The sequence below is a fragment of the Raphanus sativus genome, chromosome 5 (genome assembly GCF_000801105.2).
Source record: "Raphanus sativus cultivar WK10039 chromosome 5, ASM80110v3, whole genome shotgun sequence".
NCBI classification, from domain to species: Eukaryota; Viridiplantae; Streptophyta; class Magnoliopsida; order Brassicales; family Brassicaceae; genus Raphanus; species Raphanus sativus.
Genome location: NC_079515.1, coordinates 38,394,244 through 38,411,350, shown reverse-complemented (window position 1 = coordinate 38,411,350; position 17,107 = coordinate 38,394,244). Strand labels below are relative to the sequence as shown.

At 37.9% G+C, this 17,107-nt stretch overlaps 6 protein-coding genes, 1 non-coding gene and 2 pseudogenes across 7 annotated transcripts; 5 read left to right on the top strand and 4 right to left on the bottom strand.

Annotated features, from left to right (window-relative positions):
- Positions 1 to 157: 157 nt before the first annotated feature.
- Positions 158 to 833, top strand: LOC108860832 (uncharacterized). The gene has a single exon (XM_018634683.2). It carries the CDS (start codon positions 211 to 213, stop codon positions 640 to 642), a length of 432 nt encoding a protein of 143 aa, XP_018490185.2. The 5' UTR covers positions 158 to 210; the 3' UTR covers positions 643 to 833.
- Positions 834 to 1,263: 430 nt separating this feature from the next.
- Positions 1,264 to 2,775, bottom strand: LOC108834111 (uncharacterized). The gene is made up of 4 exons (XM_018607473.2): positions 2,391 to 2,775; positions 2,052 to 2,162; positions 1,868 to 1,948; positions 1,264 to 1,635 (listed from the first exon to the last, which is right to left on the bottom strand). The coding sequence occupies exons 1-4, from the start codon at positions 2,634 to 2,636 to the stop codon at positions 1,555 to 1,557; spliced, it is 519 nt and encodes a 172-aa protein (XP_018462975.1). The 5' UTR covers positions 2,637 to 2,775; the 3' UTR covers positions 1,264 to 1,554.
- A 616-nt stretch (positions 2,776 to 3,391) lies between these two features.
- Positions 3,392 to 4,966, bottom strand: LOC130512556 (transcription factor bHLH87-like; annotated as a pseudogene).
- On the bottom strand, positions 4,802 to 5,582 carry LOC130495017 (cysteine proteinase inhibitor 6-like). The gene is made up of 3 exons (XM_056985907.1): positions 5,529 to 5,582; positions 5,095 to 5,198; positions 4,802 to 5,015 (listed from the first exon to the last, which is right to left on the bottom strand). The coding sequence occupies exons 1-3, from the start codon at positions 5,580 to 5,582 to the stop codon at positions 4,802 to 4,804; spliced, it is 372 nt and encodes a 123-aa protein (XP_056841887.1).
- A 995-nt stretch (positions 5,583 to 6,577) lies between these two features.
- LOC130495016 (monodehydroascorbate reductase 2-like) lies at positions 6,578 to 8,188 on the top strand. Its single transcript, XM_056985906.1, has 4 exons — positions 6,578 to 6,653; positions 7,210 to 7,454; positions 7,545 to 7,685; positions 7,757 to 8,188. The coding sequence occupies exons 1-4, from the start codon at positions 6,578 to 6,580 to the stop codon at positions 8,105 to 8,107; spliced, it is 813 nt and encodes a 270-aa protein (XP_056841886.1). The 3' UTR covers positions 8,108 to 8,188.
- A 291-nt stretch (positions 8,189 to 8,479) lies between these two features.
- On the top strand, positions 8,480 to 9,678 carry LOC108863018 (proline-rich protein 3-like; annotated as a pseudogene).
- A 2,397-nt stretch (positions 9,679 to 12,075) lies between these two features.
- On the top strand, positions 12,076 to 12,193 carry LOC130495405 (U5 spliceosomal RNA). The gene has a single exon (XR_008934675.1). It is a non-coding gene; the product is annotated as a U5 spliceosomal RNA (small nuclear RNA).
- Positions 12,194 to 12,564: 371 nt separating this feature from the next.
- LOC108859263 (uncharacterized) lies at positions 12,565 to 14,184 on the bottom strand. Its single transcript, XM_018633149.2, has 6 exons — positions 13,944 to 14,184; positions 13,428 to 13,519; positions 13,269 to 13,347; positions 13,080 to 13,174; positions 12,901 to 12,996; positions 12,565 to 12,814 (listed from the first exon to the last, which is right to left on the bottom strand). Exons 1-6 carry the CDS (start codon positions 14,110 to 14,112, stop codon positions 12,737 to 12,739), a joined length of 609 nt encoding a protein of 202 aa, XP_018488651.1. The 5' UTR covers positions 14,113 to 14,184; the 3' UTR covers positions 12,565 to 12,736.
- Positions 14,185 to 14,812: 628 nt separating this feature from the next.
- LOC108861348 (serine/threonine protein phosphatase 2A 57 kDa regulatory subunit B' beta isoform) lies at positions 14,813 to 17,091 on the top strand. The gene is made up of 2 exons (XM_018635188.2): positions 14,813 to 16,389; positions 16,548 to 17,091. The coding sequence occupies exons 1-2, from the start codon at positions 15,250 to 15,252 to the stop codon at positions 16,881 to 16,883; spliced, it is 1,476 nt and encodes a 491-aa protein (XP_018490690.1). The 5' UTR covers positions 14,813 to 15,249; the 3' UTR covers positions 16,884 to 17,091.
- Positions 17,092 to 17,107: the final 16 nt, after the last annotated feature.

Genomic DNA, 17,107 nt, shown 5'->3' with positions numbered 1-17,107 from the left:
GATTATGTTAGAGGATAAAACCGAAGCTTAGAAAATAAGAATTAAAAAAATTGAGACGTGTCTTGTAATGTAGGACAAAGACAAAGAAGGTGAAGTGAACCTTAACTCTTCATTAGATATTTGTCCCCTCCCATTCTTATCCTCAGTCAACCTCACTCTTTATATAAACACTCTTCTCCTCAAGGGCAGAGAGAAGTATAAGAAGTAGCGATGAAGACCGTATCCGTTGACGAGACCAAAAACACGGTGGTGCTGCGAGCCGAGCACCGGGACGAGGAAGGCCGGAAAGCTGTGGATAAATTCGAGCTGAAGACTCGAAACCCCGACACGATCAAGCAAGTTGAGAAGAAGCTGATGGAGAAAGGCGTCCAACGGATGGAGAGACACCCTTCCGACGGGACTCAGATCAAACGTCCGCCGCCGAAGTCCGGTCACGGCGGGAAGTACACGTGGGAGGGGTCTGGTCGGATGGAGGATTACGAGATGCAGCCAGATCCGCCGGCGATGGACGAAGGTGATCCTAATTACGACGAGGAGAAGATCGGGGGAGGTGGTGGTGACGTGGCGGTGGAGGTCGTGAAAGGTGAGGTTGAGGTGGCGAAGGAAGCTCCGGAAGGTGTGGCTAGGGTGGAGGTTGGTTGATCCTCGCTTGATGAGTTCTACTTGAGTTGCAAGGACATATGGAAGAAAGTGTTGGGGCAAATGTGAGAAGAAAGGGAAACTTTGGGGTGTGGTTTTTAATTGTTTAGTTTGTGATGTTTTAATGTATTGTTGACGTGGTGGAACGTTATTTGTGTAAAGAAATAATAACATTACTGCATTGAAATGTCTCACTTGGTTTCTTCTACTCGCAGTCAATGACATAATTATTAGTTGTTGTCGGCCACTTGTGAGGTGTCAGCAATATAAATATCGTAACGACGTGACTTCATTTCAGTTCAATGGTGATTATTAATCTTCTAGTTCCAGAAACCATAATTACCATAACCTCTAGGGCAAACCTGCACTTATATTTTTGTTTTAGATTATTTTATTGATAGTCACTTTGGGCCAAATACATACTCGATCAGTGGGTATATTACAACATAGAAGCCCAACACATACTAGAATATTAAACTTTCAACTTGTCACTAGCAACACGCCGCTTTTGCATGATGTCTTCTTAAGCACATTTTAGTTACCTAAACTAGTTTACATTTTTACCTAAGTACAGCTGCAAGAATGTATGAACGAACATCAGTTTCAGAGATAAAGAAGTGTAAATCGATTAGAAAGGCTAAAAACATAGAAAAGGATAAACAGAAGAAAGAGAGTAGTGTTTAGTTACAAGCCTGTCTCGATGAGTATTTTTTTGGAGTTACTTCCTAATAAAAAACATCACAAAATCTCCAGGAAAGCCTAATAAAAAGACAATAATAACAATGGTAGAAATATAACACACGACGATTATAAAGTATAAATTACATTCACCATCACAAAACCTAAACGTGGAGTTAAAAGACTCAGAGAAATGATCTCTGGAGAAGTTTCTTTCTTCTGTCTTGGGCTCAAAAGTCAGTGTTGTATAGAAGAATCTATGCTCTTGCTTAGCTCTTCTAGCTTCTTCATTCTCATCTTTTCGCTTTCTCCCACCAACTGCAAATCATTCGTCGTTTCAAAGACCAGTTAGTCAATAGTACAAATCAGAGTGAATATATACGAATCAAATATCAGAGAGCGATTGGTTTGATGAATATGTTCAGTTTGCAGATAAGATATGTGAAAAAACAAGCATATCTAACACAACCAAGCATTCTAACACAACCTGCGTTTTACTATAATCGACAACAAATAATATTTTTTTTACAATTGGTTAGAAGAGACTAACCTCCATTAGCTTGGTGATTAGCTGCACCTTCTCTCTGTTCTTTTCGTTGAATGCCTCAAGAGCTTCTTTGTACTCTCGTTCCTACAAGTTGCGTTAAGACACAAGATTAGCATCTTATAATAAATATTTTTGAAAACGAAGTTAATACATTTGAAGATTATATACGTATTTGAAGCCACCATACCTTTTTCTGAACAGTAAGACCCAATGGCTTTAACTCTTTGTTGACAGAGTCAACCTTCTTCCTGACCAAAGCAACTTCTTTCCTCATCGGGTCAGCTAAACCCTCAAGTTCCTGATATTCAATTCAACCAATTGAGCTTCTTACTCATCAAAGTAACATAAAAAGGAAAGACCTTTATCCAAAAAAAAAAACTTATCTAATCCCCCAAATCAGACAAAACCCAACACAAAAGTATAATCCTTTTTATACAATTTGTCAGATCTTGAAAACCAAAATTTCAAGTACAATTCTCAAAAGAATAAAGAAAAAAAGATTAATGATGATAATTATATATTGTACCTCACGGATGAAAGCGAGACGCTTAGTCTCTTCTTCGACGCGACCAAGCTGAGCTTGAACCCTTTCCCTAATCTCCATCTTCTTCTTCTCGATCTCCTCTTCTTTCGCCCTGAAAGCCGACAGAGCATTCCTCGACATCTCTTCGTCTTCCTTCGACATTTGGCTGCTGAAACTCATGCTTCCCGACAGCTGAGTTCCTAACTGTCGGCTTTGCACCGCAGGCTGCGACGTCTCTACTGCCTTCATATTTACCCCTTCTATAAACTTAAGCCTCGATCTCTGGCTCTCTCTTGTTCTGTCTCTCTCTCTCTCTCTCTCTCTCTCTGGTTCTAGGTTCTTCTGTGGTAGAGAAAATGGATGCTGTCTGAGCTTTCTTTTTTGATCCCAGAAATAGTGTTGTGATATATGAACATACTAGGGGCGGCCCGCCCTTCGGGCGGGGTGTTAGAGTTGAACAAACTTTAGAACGGTTTCTAGGTGGTTGTGTTGTCGGAATAGAAAAAGTGATTTCTGTAGCAATTATCAGTACCATATTTGATTTCTATAGAAGATCACTGGTTCATAAAACTGAAATGTGCAATACAATTGAATTAAATTGTTATTTAAGTAACTGACTGCTATTATGAATTTCTACAAAAGGAACAAAGCCGAGAGTCCAGTTGTTTTTCCAAATATGTGGATGCTATATTATTATCTTGCTGGTCAACCGGGAAAAGAGAATAACATGTATTGCAGATCAAAAAGTTAAACAAATTATGCACAATTGAACCTTGGCTCACACCCGACCAAGTGAAGCTATAAAATATTAATTTTGGATAATTGAGCCTTGACTTTCTATAGACGTCGTTATAGTCTTAATAAACCCATGTTAAATGCAAGAAAAATATTAACTTAGTTCAATTATTTTGCAAACATCAAAAAAGTAATCTTGATCAATCACAACACCTCCGGGGAGTAATCGGGAAACTAAAAACAAAAATCAGACGGGTACATCATGACGATAAAAACCTGCTCTGCTCAATGCTTTCGCCGTGCCTGTGCTCACTGGGAGATATGGATCGACCACATTTTCAAATGCAATACATGAACGTTTGTAGTTGCAATCACATTCGTGTAAATACAAAACTATAAAGCCAAGTTGTAGTTCTGACCTGTGTTGCGCCGACGTCCTTAAATATTTCTTTGTATACAATATTAGTAACCCCATCCTCGTTGTCGATATCGGAAGTCTCATCTAGTAAAACCATGATCACATATTAAAGTACAGTGGATTCAAGTATAGTTCTCTTTTTTTTATAGAGAATTTACTTGCGCTCTAAGGAACTTGGGAAAATAAGCAGGTTCATCAAGCATTGAAGCAGTGTCCATCTTTGCCCACCTGGAACCAATGTCGGTTAACTCCTAATATTCTCACTTATTCTCTCCCTCCTCAGCATCGATGTTATATTTAGAAGATTTGTCGATATCTTCATGTTCTTCCTCTTAGGTTTCTCAACAGTCTCCAATCCAAAATTCACCAGTGTAAATGCAGCCGCTCTTTTTATCATCTATTTCATACGTGCAACTGCATCTGGTTATCAAACAAAGACAGTGAATGCTGGGAAACTGATGTTTGAAGAACCAACTCTTCTTTCTATGTTCGTGGTTTCTTAGACTTCGATTGATTTTCATAGTATATGAGCTTGAAACTATTTCTCAGAATCATCATGATGGTGGTGAACAATACGGAAGTGACGTCATGTCTCTGTTTCTCTTCAAAGACTTGGGCTTTGTTGTTGTCTATGTCGTCATCTCTCTGTTCTCAGACTCTGCAGGCTGCACATAAGACTCCACCAAAGCTCCAAAGAGTCAGACAATCTGAGAAAAGCACAGAGATTCCCTCGTCATCTTCCGTCGATATGTTTATGTTGTTCGTCGTCGCTGATAACAAACACTCGAGTGATGATGGTCTATCCAAGTAACCCTGTTTCCAACGTGTTGAATCTCACCAATGACTTCCAAGATCAGACATGAAACAGATGCCAAGATTTGTATGAATATGTATATGTTGGTGAGAAGAAGAACAGGGTTCTTGAGCCATAAGCTCATTTCCTCCCCACATCAAATCTGATCCTTATGCTCCATGATTTTGCTTTCTCGGGTCATTCCATAGATAGCTTGCACATGAACCGATTCTAATACTTCCATTGGATCAAACACAGCCCCGAGGAAACCAACAAAACCAATTCAAGATTCATGCTTCATCGGTCCACAGAAACAAAATTTTCAGCCCTGGCGATTTTTCACCAAGCTCTAATACTTCATCAAGATTCATGCTCATCGGTCCACAAAAACAAAATTTTCAGGATCAAAGTTTTTCTTGAGATTAATTTATGTCATGCATACATATATGTACCGTTTGTGGTCATACCTTATTTGCAGCCAAGATAGGAGGGAGTAATGGCATGGGCATCATCACCGGCATGCTTGAACTCCTTGAAGTTCAACCTTGGCTTCACCCACACTTTTGCTTCATAAAGCTTCTTCTTCCCAACCCCAATGAGCTCCAGCGTGAGATGAAGCATCGTTTCTGTTACAGCTTTAACTTTTACATTCACCACCCACACAAACTCGAACCGCTGGATTCTATGATTTTGTTAACCCAAAACTTTCACTCAGTAATCAGATTACTTCCGAATCGGTGAGCCGGAAATTCTGCGCGCACCTAGAGACCTCAAATCCAGCCACGGAAAACATTGCTCCGGCACGGAGACTGTCACGGAACTGTGGAAGACAGCCGGGACTGATCGTTACTTGCATCACGGTCGACTGAAACACACAAAAAGAAAAGGAAAAAACAATCAGTTGTAACTCACAGTCAAAAGTAAAACGGAACACCGTTGTATATCTAACACTAAGACAAAACATAAACCAAACAAAACGATTGGTTCCGATCATAACATCATCTCTGAAACACATGTAACAAAAAAAAAATAATAATAATAATAAATAACAATCTCGCTGTAACTCATAGTAAGAAGTAAAATGGAACAAATAACATAAACTAAACAAAACGATTTGGTTCCGATCAAAGAAAAACGGGAAAAATATGATAGAACACGAAGACAGAACATAAGCTAACTAAATCGGGAACAGAACGATTAACTCACGTGGTGCGCTGGGGATTAAAGACGATCTAGTGCACACCACCATTACGAATGTCTACCGTCGCTGCGCTCGGGAAATGAAACGAAGAACAAAAATGAGTTAGGCGTTTAGGTCTCAGCAGAGAGAATAAGAGATGGGCCTCGTGTCATGTCCGAAGCCCAAATAGACGAACCCCTAATTTTAATGAAACGCAGCGTATCTTACGTGTCGACGTGGGAGCATCCCAATTTCCACGCTGGATCTGACGTGGAGGCCTTTAGGAGAGAGTAGGAGTCTTCTTTATATATAAAGATTTAATAAAAGATTAATTAAAAGGGAAAAATACAGTGGTATAACGGGAACTTTTTATAATATTATAATATTGACAACGTATAACAAGAGAGAGCATATTTATTAGGTGAAATTACTTAACTGCCACCAGCTACCGATAAAGATGTATAGAAAGGATTTAAGAAATAAATAAATGGAGAATAGAAAAGGAAAAAGTGAGGAGAATCCGAATTGTAACCGTTAATCTTCAAACTTTCTGTTTATGACCGTTGGATCTTTCATCCGATATATGAAGGATGCATAACGGCTGACCCGGAGACAGCTCGTTACAAACAAATCATCATTTGTCGCGTCTTTAACCGTAAATTACTACCTAACCAAACTAAACCACACTATTCTTAACAATATTTATATCATGGCTTTCGGCCCAAAGTATTTTATTGCCTTAAAACAAATGAAAAGTTTCGCCCAATTAACAGTAATTTCCCGGAAAGACATAAAAAGGAGATGTAAGATAATAGTTTGATGTATTATACTCAACATGTTCAACGCGACTCATATCACCATAGAGTTAAATGAGAAATGTTGCTACCATCCCAAATGGCGTATACATCGAGACGCTTGTGACTGAAAAAGTCATCAATCTACAATCAAATGATCCATGAGTTATAATGGTCGACATGTTCAGCGGATTTGCCAACATGGCCGACATGTTACTCATCTCACATTCTCATCATAGAGAGTTTGGAACGTATTGGTATTTGGGTTAAATGAGGAAAGTGCTCGGAGCGTTTTTAGCAGGAGAAACTCGGTATACATATGAGAACAAAAACATTGCTCTAAGCAGTATGTTTTTCATTTTGTGTATCTTATGTGATTCTTTATTTCTCAAATTCCTCCAGATGAAACTACAAGTCTTTATTTCAAATAGTTTACTTTCTTTTTGTTAATTATTAGTTCAAAATTTTAGGTGCATGAGACATATGAAGAGAGTCCGAGTTTATGTGGTGTGTGTTAAAAATTGTGGCCTAAGAACTATTGTTTTGGTGTTGGCAGAGTAACAAAATATTTGGAGTTCTAGATATTGACTCAGAGAGTAAGCCTTTCTGCCTATACAACATCTCTGTCAATAGTTAGTTTTCAGTTCCTCTCAGGTTTTACTTTTAACTTGAAGCTCGCTTCTTAAGATCTTCCTTCTCAATTCTCATGTTAAGCAGTCAATAGTAATCATAACACTATGATTTCACTCAAAACACTTGTGGTCCTGATTTCTCCTTAATTTGTAGGTATTGAATTGGTTCCAAGCGCAGAAGGTTGACCTCCAAGCAAATATTTCATCTCTTATAGGTATTATTAGTACAGAGAACTAACTCCTCTGTTTTCCTTTGTTTTATTGTTGCAGTGCATTGGCTTTTCACCGCAGAGATCGCTTCTTTCTACGAGGGTTACTATGCTAACAAGGGAATAAAGATCATCAAGAGTACTAAAGCCACTGGGTTCAGTACCAACTCAAAGGGAGAGGTGACAGAAGTGAAACTAGATGATGGAAGAACCCTAGAAGCTGACATGGTGATCGTGGACATTGGTGGTAGACCGATGATATCGCTTTTCAAAGGTCAGATAGAGGAGGAGAATGGTGGAATAAAGGTTCCGTGGTTCATTCATGCATCATTTTCTCAAGATTGCCATCTTTTGAGATCACCAATAAACTCATTGATCTTCCTTTTGATATTGTAGACTGATGGGCTCTTCAAAACAAGCGCATCCAATGTATATGCCATTGGAGATGTCGCAACATTCCCTATGAAACTTTATGGTGATATGAGACGTGTAGAACACTTTAACCATGCTTGCAAATCCGCTGAACATGCCGTTAAGGTACCATTCGTATGAACTAGGCCTGGACCAATACTTTTGATATGATTCATATTATTTCTGGTTTATTATAGGCAATCAAGGCGGCAGAGGAAGGGAGATCGATCCTAGAGTATGACTATCTCTCTTTCTTATACACACGAGTCTTTGATCTCTCGTGGCAATTTTATGGAGACAACGTTGGACAATCTGTGCTATTCGGAGACAACGATCCAAACTCATCAAAAGCTAAGTTCGGGACTTATTGGGTTAAAGATGGAAAAGTGGTGGGAGCGTTTCTTGAAGGAGGAGTTGAGGAAGAGAACAAGGCCATTGCTAGAGTTGCACGGGCACAACCTTCAGTTGGTAGTCTTGAGGTGTTGTCCAGTGTTGGAGAGTTGCTTATTGGATCAAGGGTTAATAGAAATAGGGTCTTAGTTTCTTGACATGTTTAGTAATATATATGTTTCTTCAAGAGTATTAACACTCTTGTTTGACCATACAATATCTAAGCATGTCTAGGATCTACCTCTTGTTTAAAATACATGTCAATTAAAACCCAATGTCAACAGTTTCTTGTTTTACAACTTAGTTTAATATATATCATATTTTAAACATTTTTTGATCTACGATATAAGGTTTTAATCAGAAAAATGACTGAGACATTAAATACTAAATGGATGGCACGTCTAGAGGTAGTGCCCTTCCACACATATAACAAAAATATGATACAAATATTATACATACCAAGTCATTCTTACATCTACAAAGCATAATATCAGAAACATCGAACCCAAAAAGAGTCTAGAGAGGTCCTCATGGCGCAGAGAATCATGACACTGGTTCTGCTCATAGAGATATTGTGTCTGGTAAATTTTGTGAGCCGATAGCTATGACCGCAGCGTATAACGACGGAGATGTGATTCACGTCGCCGGGAAGGTGATGTGCCAAGACTGCACTCTTAACTACGACAAATGGATCAACGGCTCTGAACCCATCAAAGGTATCCCATCTTCACCATTATCTATTTACTGCTTCTAAACATATCAGTTTTTTTTACCGCTATTTAACTGCTGCCCACCATATTCTTACATGGATTGCGGACTCGGTTAGTACAGTTTATTCGGTTTGGTTAGTTTGGTTCGACTTAACTCTTACTGAATCAACGGAAAATAAATTTCGATCCCCGTACTCAGTAGGTTTGGTTTTTGAAAATTCTACCAAACATAACCAGAATTTATATTTTGATTTCTTAAATTTTAGTTTAATTTTGTTAAAAATCAAAGAAGTTTGGTTATTTCAATTTAGGTTTTTGATTCGTTTGGTTATATTTGTTCCTTTTTTATAAACAGAAAAGTAATCAATTGCCAAACCAAACCAAAAACAAAAAAAACTTTAAAACCTAAGTAGTCGAATTGAACCACTAACCAAAATTAACCGAGAACCAAAAAAATTGGTTCGATTCGGTTTGGCCGATTCGATTTGGAAGAAAAAATATGAGGCCCTACTCTTTACCACACTACCTCTCTAACTGGAACATATGACTTTGATTAACTGGTTAACTCATAACCCAGTCTGAAATTACCCAAAAACCGAATTTAGTTAACCACAATAGTTCCACTTTGTATCTTTCAGGGGCTGTGGTATCAATCACTTGTATGGACGAGAGGGAAATAGTGTACTATGGCAGCGACAAGACCGATGAGAGAGGCCAGTTTGATCTTATCGTTGACAAAGTTCTCTACGGCGGTAAGAATCTTAAGCCTCAACTTTGTAATGTCCGGCTTGTGTCCTCTCCTGACAAGTCATGTGGTATTCCAACCGATTTTGGTAATGGTCAAACCGGAGTGAAGCTAGTTCAGCCATTCGTGGTTTTTAAGGATCTGGTGAAGTTTGTGGTCGGACCATTTTTCTATACCACTCCCATGTGTGAGACTCCTAAATATGAAAATAACTACTAGAGTACTTGAATGGCTTTGCCTTCTGATTAAGGTCATTTGAATTTACTGGTCTTTTGCCATATATACTTCTCAAATATGTAACGTGACATGTCTTTTCTTCCTTAATTTTGTTGATTCCTGTAAATGTACAATTATACTAATTATATATTACAAATAATAAATTTCAATCATAGTAGATATATATATATGTATATCATTGTTATGTAATCCTCTTTTGTTATTGGCTTGGCCTTTTAGTTTGTAATTTGTTTCTTGTTATTAAAGATGTTCGATCCAAATTTCAAATATTGGATTTCGCTTTAATTCAGTATTGTTTTCTGAATAAGGAGCTAATTAAAGTTTCTCTAACTGAATAATAGTTTATGTCACATAGTATTTCCTTGATTTCAAGTACTACTGTTTTATAAGAGCTACAATCATTTTTAGCTAATACATCTAACCTAATTTCATATCTCAAAGCCGAATATTCTTTTATTCCTCACACTAAGAACATACTATGGGAGTGGATACAGCACAAACATAATGAAGATAAATTAAACAAAACATATATAGAGAGAGAGAGTATACAAAGTAAATTCATAATCTGCTGATTCCGAGGGGAACCGAAGCTTGCCAAAGGATAGAAGTTGCCCAATTTCTAGAGGGAGATCAAGAAAACTCGCTGTCTAAACCAGCTGCCTCTTCATCATCAGCCTTCTGCAATCTTCACTGCTCCAATATCATAAAACACTTCCATTACAGGAACACAAAACCGCTTAGCTAGACATTAACAGTAATCTTCTTTTTATATATATCTAGGCCATCCCCTATACATAAACATGAGGTTTTTCTCTTCTTCACCTTAGGGGATGGCCATTCTCTTTTGATTTGTGGTGTTGTGCCAGATTAAGAGAAGGTTTCAACAATGGATGCTTGCTAGGGGGTTATATAGCTTTTATTTTTTCTTTTCATTTGTGTTTTTTTTTCTCTGTTTGTCTATGGTCATGAAGACATTTTTAAAAGATACACTGAAAAAAAACATCTTACATAAGCTATAGTGTTCTTTCCACTTTTTCTCATTTCTTTTTCGTTTTTAAAGAACTTTTTGTAACAATAAACCAATATATTTCATGTTTGTTAATGATCTTTATAAAGGATATTCCCGTTTGTACCATATATTCATGCAAAATGTTATGCTCTGGTATCATACACACGTACATATTTTGAATTAATAAGATATTATATTACATACTGAATTACAAAATACATAATAACATGAAATTTATCGAATGTACAAGTTTAGGCTAAAGACTCCTAGGCTCTGAGTGAACTTATTTTAAGGATTTTGCAAAAAATTTGTAGAAGGCCAAAAAGATAAGTATATTAATGGTGTAAAGAGAGTGTGAAAGTAATCTAAACAAATCATTAAGTGGAAGTGGAAGCAGATGGTGATGGAAACGAGGGGAGTCTTACCTGAATATGCTTGGAATTTTGGATCATCCCATGGAATATGCCATTTACCGAAATTGCCTTTTTCACAAATATATATTCTAATTCATATGCTGACATCCACACAAATCAATTTACTTCTTTATTGTATGTGTAACCTACCCCAGCAAGAATGTACACATTAGTTTTTTTTTTTTTTTTTTGATAACCCAGTATCCTACCACTAAGCGTGATCGACTAGCCCACCGGGCTTATGCCCATGCCATTACAGGAATTTTTAAGCCTCCACTTAAGGGCCCCTGGTTACGCGAAGTGGTCTGGGAGGCGAGAGAAGCCCATGTAAATTCTCTCGTGGCTAACGCGGATCGAACCCAGGGCGGGCACTCCAGCCGGAGTTCCTTTACCACTAGGCCAACACGCGTTGGTTTACACACACACACATTAGTTTTAGAGAAGGATTATCGTTTGAGATACAAATATTCCATTTTTAGTTTATAACAAAATTATAAATAATTAATTTATTCTATATTTTCTTTGACTCTTCCAGAAACTTAAAACTTAAGTGAATACTGAGAAAAATAAAAATACTTGGAAAAATAAGTATACAAATTATATATGCTATTGTATAAAATTAAAACTATATATAGACACTATTTTATTAACTTCATTTCAAAATTATTGAGTTTAGGTGAAACAATATCAACGAACTGATTATTATAGGATTAAATTTTTGTTTTCCGACAAAAAATATGTTTTTGGTTCAGGTTCATTAAATCTTGTGGAGATAATAATATGTTATGGTTTTTTCACTGGACTTAAAAAGAAAAAAAAAGGATAAGACACCAATATCTGTTTAAACCCCAAGCTTATTACAGACCCATAGAAAGCCCATGAATAGTTTTAAATAAGCAGCAACGCCATGTTGGCCTTTCGTATTGAAAGTCCCACATCGGAGAACTGAGAGCAGTTAGCAGCAGACGTTGTACTATAAATAAACGGTCTCTCCCACTCGTTTCAATCACGCAGCCATGTGGTGAGCACAAAGCGAACTATTCTTTCGCCTTTTACTAAAGAATACCGTGTGTTCTACACGCTAAGTGGCATACGCCTATTTTTGGAGGGTCCCACTATAAATTGGGCCCAACAACAGTCAGTTCAAATATTTGTTGGTCTGAGTTCTTACATTCAACCTTAATTTCAGTAAAGGTCCCACTATAAAGTTAGCTGTAAATATCACCACACTACGACACTAACTACCCTCTTCCACTCGTTCTAAATTATAATATCAATTTCTCTAAAACGATATTGAGAGGCTTAAACATTCTAAATGACAATATCAATGAGATTCTCTGAAACGATACGGAGTAGTTAAAAGACGACAAGAGATTAGAGGCCAGTTCATCTAATCATAACTGCAACAAGCTGATTTCTCAGTTGCAGAAGACGATGAGGCTTTACTAGCATCTTTATTCACCTTTATATAAAAGACTTAACGAGAAGCCATTCAAATCTATTAAATCTGATAACAAATTTGATATTCGAAACCGACACAACATTGTAAAACTCTTAGGTTATAATCCTTTGTATAAGAACAGTCAAAGATAACCGAGAACATTTTGAAAAATGTCCCCTGACTTCACTGACACGCAAAAACTGGCTCAAGAATTTTGCAGAAACACTAGGAGCTAAGTTGAGTCGCCGCCAGTGGCAGCTTCGAGGATCCTCCTAGCATCAGTGTTTACATCAGCTAACTCACCTGGAGTCTGCATAATCACAACCTTGCTGTCACTAAAATACTAAATCAAAGACTTTGACAGCCAAAGATGCAATAATGTTTTCAAATCTTTACCTTCCCATATGAGTTTTTGACTGTTGGTGAAGCACCTGAACTCAGCAAAAAACTAATTACGTTGACGTGCTCACCTCTCGCTGCATGATGTAGAGGCTGTGTGAACAAGAAACACACTTTGTAATGAGTTTATAGAGACAGAGAGAGAATGAATGAGTGATTAGAAGGAGAATACTTACAGTGTCGCCTTCTACATCGATAGTTTCAATCATCCTCTTCACACATTCAGGACCACTAGCTCGGCTAAAAAGAAGCTCTACTATCTCTAAGTACCCTGCTAGCCCCCAAGTTCAACAAAAATAAGCTATATATAATATGACCACGCCGTGAGAAATAAATACCCAAACGGGTCCATGATCAAGTTTTACCTCCAGCACAAGCATCATGTAGAGGAATGGCTTCATCTTCATCTTTGACCTCCATATTAGCACCTCTTTCCAGGAGAAGCTGCATTAAACACTCAATAGGCCATTAATGAGTAGTAGTTGGGTAGATATGATCAAAAGCAGCGATCAGCAAAAAGTAACCTGAACGCAAGGGAGGTGACCGTAGAGACACGCCAGGTGAAGTGCAGAGTCGTTATCCTCAAGGGGCTCATCAACTCTCCCATTCAACTTGTCTACAAAAGAAGAATAAGAAGGATATTGTCTTCATAAGCAGAGTCTTGTAACTTATAAACTTATCTAACTCAAAAAGAGAATGCAGATCTTTTGTCATGTCCATCACAGTCTCAAGCATCAAATCAAATCAAATCAAATCAAACAAAACAAAAGCAGAAACTGAAGTTCTTTGCTAAATTAAAATAGAGAAGAAAGAAGGAGACAAAACATCTAAGTAAAGGAATCTTATTTAATGGTGTGTTTATGTTTTAAATTCTTGGTTAACTTCAATTATACTCTTTTAGAGCTCTGTGTTCAGAAGATGACTGGTTCCAACTAAAAGGTTGAGACTTTACATCCTAAGCCAAGCTAATCAAAGCAATTCTAACTGAAGGTGAACCCGAAACTAAAATTTTGACCAAAAAGGGTCGGCAAGAAAAGTACCAATGGCGGTGCGCAAGGCGACGACGTCGCCGGACTGAGATGCGGCGGCTAAGTCACGGAGGTTAGAGGAAAGCTCGGGATCGCTTTCGTAGTCAACACCGTTTTCCTCGATAACAGCGTCAACATCCTCTTCTTCCATCAAACCATTGTCTCCCCTCGGAACCGCCATTGTCTGTAGTCAACCTCTCTCTTTCTTGTAATAATAACGCTAATCGCCGGCGTGTAATTAGATTTTAGGTTTTCTCGTTTATATATATGACTCGTATAAGTCCCATGTATTTAAATTATTTGCAGACTTGACCAAAAATAATACTATGCATATAACTAATTTGTTTTGAAGAATTTATGAAAAAATTGTTTAAAATTACATGTAAAATAAAATCATACTTATAAGCTTGGTTGCTTTTGTACTATTTTTGTTTTTGCTAATCATTTCTTGAATTTTGTTTAACATATTTTGCACACAGATTAAAAATATATAATTTTATATAATTTATCTGATTGTATTAAAATAGTATAAAAAAGAATTCAATCAATTGAATATATAATATTATTATGTAGTAATTAATAACAAATCTAAAACATACATTCAATTTTTACATTGAATGATGAAAACATTATTTATTTTGCAAACAATTTTTTAGCATCAAATAAACTGATATAGAATGAGTATTTTCTTGTAAACTTGTCATTATATAATTTTGTTTCGAACGAAAAACTATAAAACTAATTTTAATTAGGTTTACTATAAATAATAAATTAACCAACAACAAAAAAAGAATTATGGTAATTTTGTTTCGCGAAAAAAAAAACAAAGGAACAAACAAATATATAAAAAATAAAATAATAAATCTATCGGCACTCAAAGTACTGTATCTAATTTGATTTGAGTTCCTCTCTCCTCTTTAACCATCTCTCTCCTCTCTCTCTCTCTCTCTCTCTTCTTCCCGATTCGATCGCCGGTAAATCACAGCCGCCCGATCAACCAGCGTATACTACGAGAGAACCACATCAATGGTCTGACTTTCTCCCAGCTCAGCTCAGATCTCCGGTACTCTTTCTAGCTTTCTTTATCCGTGAAATCGGGAGCCTGATCCAAGCGAGTCATTTTGGAATCAATCTGAGGATTTTGGATTTGACTACTCTGGGTTTCGATTCGCCCCTCTGTTGCATGCTTATCCAAATTTGAGCTCGTGAATCTGCTAGGGTTTCTTAGTTAGGTGGATAAAGTGTGTTCCTTTCGAGCTCGTGAATCTGCTAGGGTTTCTTTTGGTGGATAAAGTCTGTTACTTTACGCTGCTTAGCCATGTTTAAGAAGATCATGAAAGGCGGGCATCGAAAGCCCTCTAAATCCGAGGCCAATGAGCCACCACCTTCTACTTATGGTCCTGGTTCCAATGTGGTCGTTAGCCACGCCTCTCGTGGCGCACTGGTCACGTCTCCAGTGACGACGGCTACTCATCCACCACCTCCGCCTATGACCTCAGTAGAGCCACTCCCTTTGTTCAGAGACGTTCCCGTTTCAGAGAGGCAAGCTCTGTTCTTGAGGAAGCTTCAGACCTGCTGTTTCCTATTCGATTTCACCGACACCGCCAAGAACGCGAGAGAGAAGGAGATTAAGAGGCAGACGCTGCTGGAGCTGGTTGATTTTATACAGTCTGGAGCTAGCAAGATCATCTCGGAGTCTTGTCAGGAAGAGATGATTAAGATGGTTTCTGTCAATATATTCCGGTGTCTCCCTCCTGGATCTCACGAGAATACGGGTCAAGAGCCTGCGGATCCTGAGGAAGAGGAGCCTTATTTGGAACCTTCTTGGCCTCATTTACAGCTAGTCTACGAGTTGTTGCTCAGATACGTTGTTTCTACTGACACTGATACCAAAGTGGCTAAACGGTATATCCACCACTCTTTTGTGTTGAAGCTGCTTGACTTGTTTGACTCTGAAGACCCGAGAGAGAGGGATTATTTGAAAACCATTCTTCATAGAATCTACGGGAAGTTTATGGTACACAGGCCCTTTATTAGGAAAGCGATCAACAACATTTTCTATAGGTTTATTTATGAGACAGAGAGACACAGTGGGATCGGTGAACTCCTGGAGATTCTAGGTAGTATCATTAACGGGTTTGCGTTGCCTATGAAGGAGGAGCACAAGCTGTTTCTAATCAGGGTGTTGATACCATTGCATAAGCCTAAACCAATAGCTATATATCATCAGCAGTTATCTTATTGCATCGTTCAGTTTGTGGAAAAGGATTATAAGCTAGCGGATACAGTTATCAGGGGGTTGTTGAAGTATTGGCCTGTGACAAACTGTACAAAGGAGAATCTCTTCCTTGGGGAACTTGAAGAAGTTCTCGAGGCAACACAGCCTGTTGAGTTCCAGCGTTGCATGGTTCCATTGTTCCAGCAGATTGGTCGTTCCCTCAATAGCTCTCACTTTCAGGTTAGTAATCAAAGTTATACATGATCACCTTAAAGCCTGGTGAATTAGTTAGCTTTAATGAGCATCTTTCTCTATGTGGTATCTGCTTGTGTTTTGGACTGAAGAAGGTTTGATCTCACGCTGCTTAACATTCATATCTCAATTAAATTCCAATACAGGTTGCAGAGAGAGCACTGTTCTTGTGGAACAACGAGCACATAGTGGGTCTTATCGCGCAGAACCGAACCGTGATCCTTCCAATTATATACCCTGCACTGGAGAAGAACATCCAGTCTCACTGGAACCAAGCAGTGCATGGTTTAACTACAAATATCAAGAAGATGTTCATGGAGATGGATCCTGAGCTCTTTGAAGAATGCCAGAGACAGTATGAAGAGAAACAAGCGAAATGCAAAGAAGTGGAAGAACAACGCTTATTATCATGGAAGAGATTAGCCGAAGCAGCAGCAAAGCGAGATGGAGTTGGAGGAGAAGATCATATGATCACATCCTAGATGGATAAACATATGGTATTATTCTTTCACCTTTTTTTTGTGCTCTCAGTTTATGAACTTATAATTGCTTTTTGTTTTGAGATTCATCGATTCTGATTCTGGTTGCTCAGAGGATAGTAGAGTGAAGTAATCACCATCAGAGATTATGTTTTTGTACGTACGAAATTGGCTTTAGTACTAAGAATGTGTTTGTGATCTTCTGTCTAAATCTATTTTTCCCCTCT

What these genes read in the sequence shown, in the direction of transcription:
- LOC108860832 (XM_018634683.2), top strand. Translation starts at nt 211, where the DNA reads ATGAAGACCGTATCCGTTGACGAGACCAAAAACACGGTGGTGCTGCGA.
- LOC108834111 (XM_018607473.2), bottom strand. Translation starts at nt 2,636, where the DNA reads ATGAAGGCAGTAGAGACGTCGCAGCCTGCGGTGCAAAGCCGACAGTTA. An exon ending in GTCTCGCTTTCATCCGTGAG is followed by an intron (nt 2,163 to 2,390) that starts GTACAATATATA and finishes ATTGAATATCAG; the next exon opens with GAACTTGAGGGTTTAGCTGA. An exon ending in GTCTTACTGTTCAGAAAAAG is followed by an intron (nt 1,949 to 2,051) that starts GTATGGTGGCTT and finishes CGCAACTTGTAG; the next exon opens with GAACGAGAGTACAAAGAAGC.
- LOC130495017 (XM_056985907.1), bottom strand. Translation starts at nt 5,582, where the DNA reads ATGGTGGTGTGCACTAGATCGTCTTTAATCCCCAGCGCACCACGTGAG. An exon ending in GCGCACCACGTGAGTTAATC is followed by an intron (nt 5,199 to 5,528) that starts GTTCTGTTCCCG and finishes TGTGTGTTTCAG; the next exon opens with TCGACCGTGATGCAAGTAAC. An exon ending in GCTGGATTTGAGGTCTCTAG is followed by an intron (nt 5,016 to 5,094) that starts GTGCGCGCAGAA and finishes ACAAAATCATAG; the next exon opens with AATCCAGCGGTTCGAGTTTG.
- LOC130495016 (XM_056985906.1), top strand. Translation starts at nt 6,578, where the DNA reads ATGAGGAAAGTGCTCGGAGCGTTTTTAGCAGGAGAAACTCGGTATACA. An exon ending in AGGAGAATGGTGGAATAAAG is followed by an intron (nt 7,455 to 7,544) that starts GTTCCGTGGTTC and finishes TTGATATTGTAG; the next exon opens with ACTGATGGGCTCTTCAAAAC. An exon ending in CCGCTGAACATGCCGTTAAG is followed by an intron (nt 7,686 to 7,756) that starts GTACCATTCGTA and finishes GGTTTATTATAG; the next exon opens with GCAATCAAGGCGGCAGAGGA.
- LOC108859263 (XM_018633149.2), bottom strand. Translation starts at nt 14,112, where the DNA reads ATGGCGGTTCCGAGGGGAGACAATGGTTTGATGGAAGAAGAGGATGTT. An exon ending in GTCACCTCCCTTGCGTTCAG is followed by an intron (nt 13,348 to 13,427) that starts GTTACTTTTTGC and finishes TGTTTAATGCAG; the next exon opens with CTTCTCCTGGAAAGAGGTGC. An exon ending in TCGATGTAGAAGGCGACACT is followed by an intron (nt 12,997 to 13,079) that starts GTAAGTATTCTC and finishes TTGTTCACACAG; the next exon opens with CCTCTACATCATGCAGCGAG.
- LOC108861348 (XM_018635188.2), top strand. Translation starts at nt 15,250, where the DNA reads ATGTTTAAGAAGATCATGAAAGGCGGGCATCGAAAGCCCTCTAAATCC. An exon ending in TCAATAGCTCTCACTTTCAG is followed by an intron (nt 16,390 to 16,547) that starts GTTAGTAATCAA and finishes ATTCCAATACAG; the next exon opens with GTTGCAGAGAGAGCACTGTT.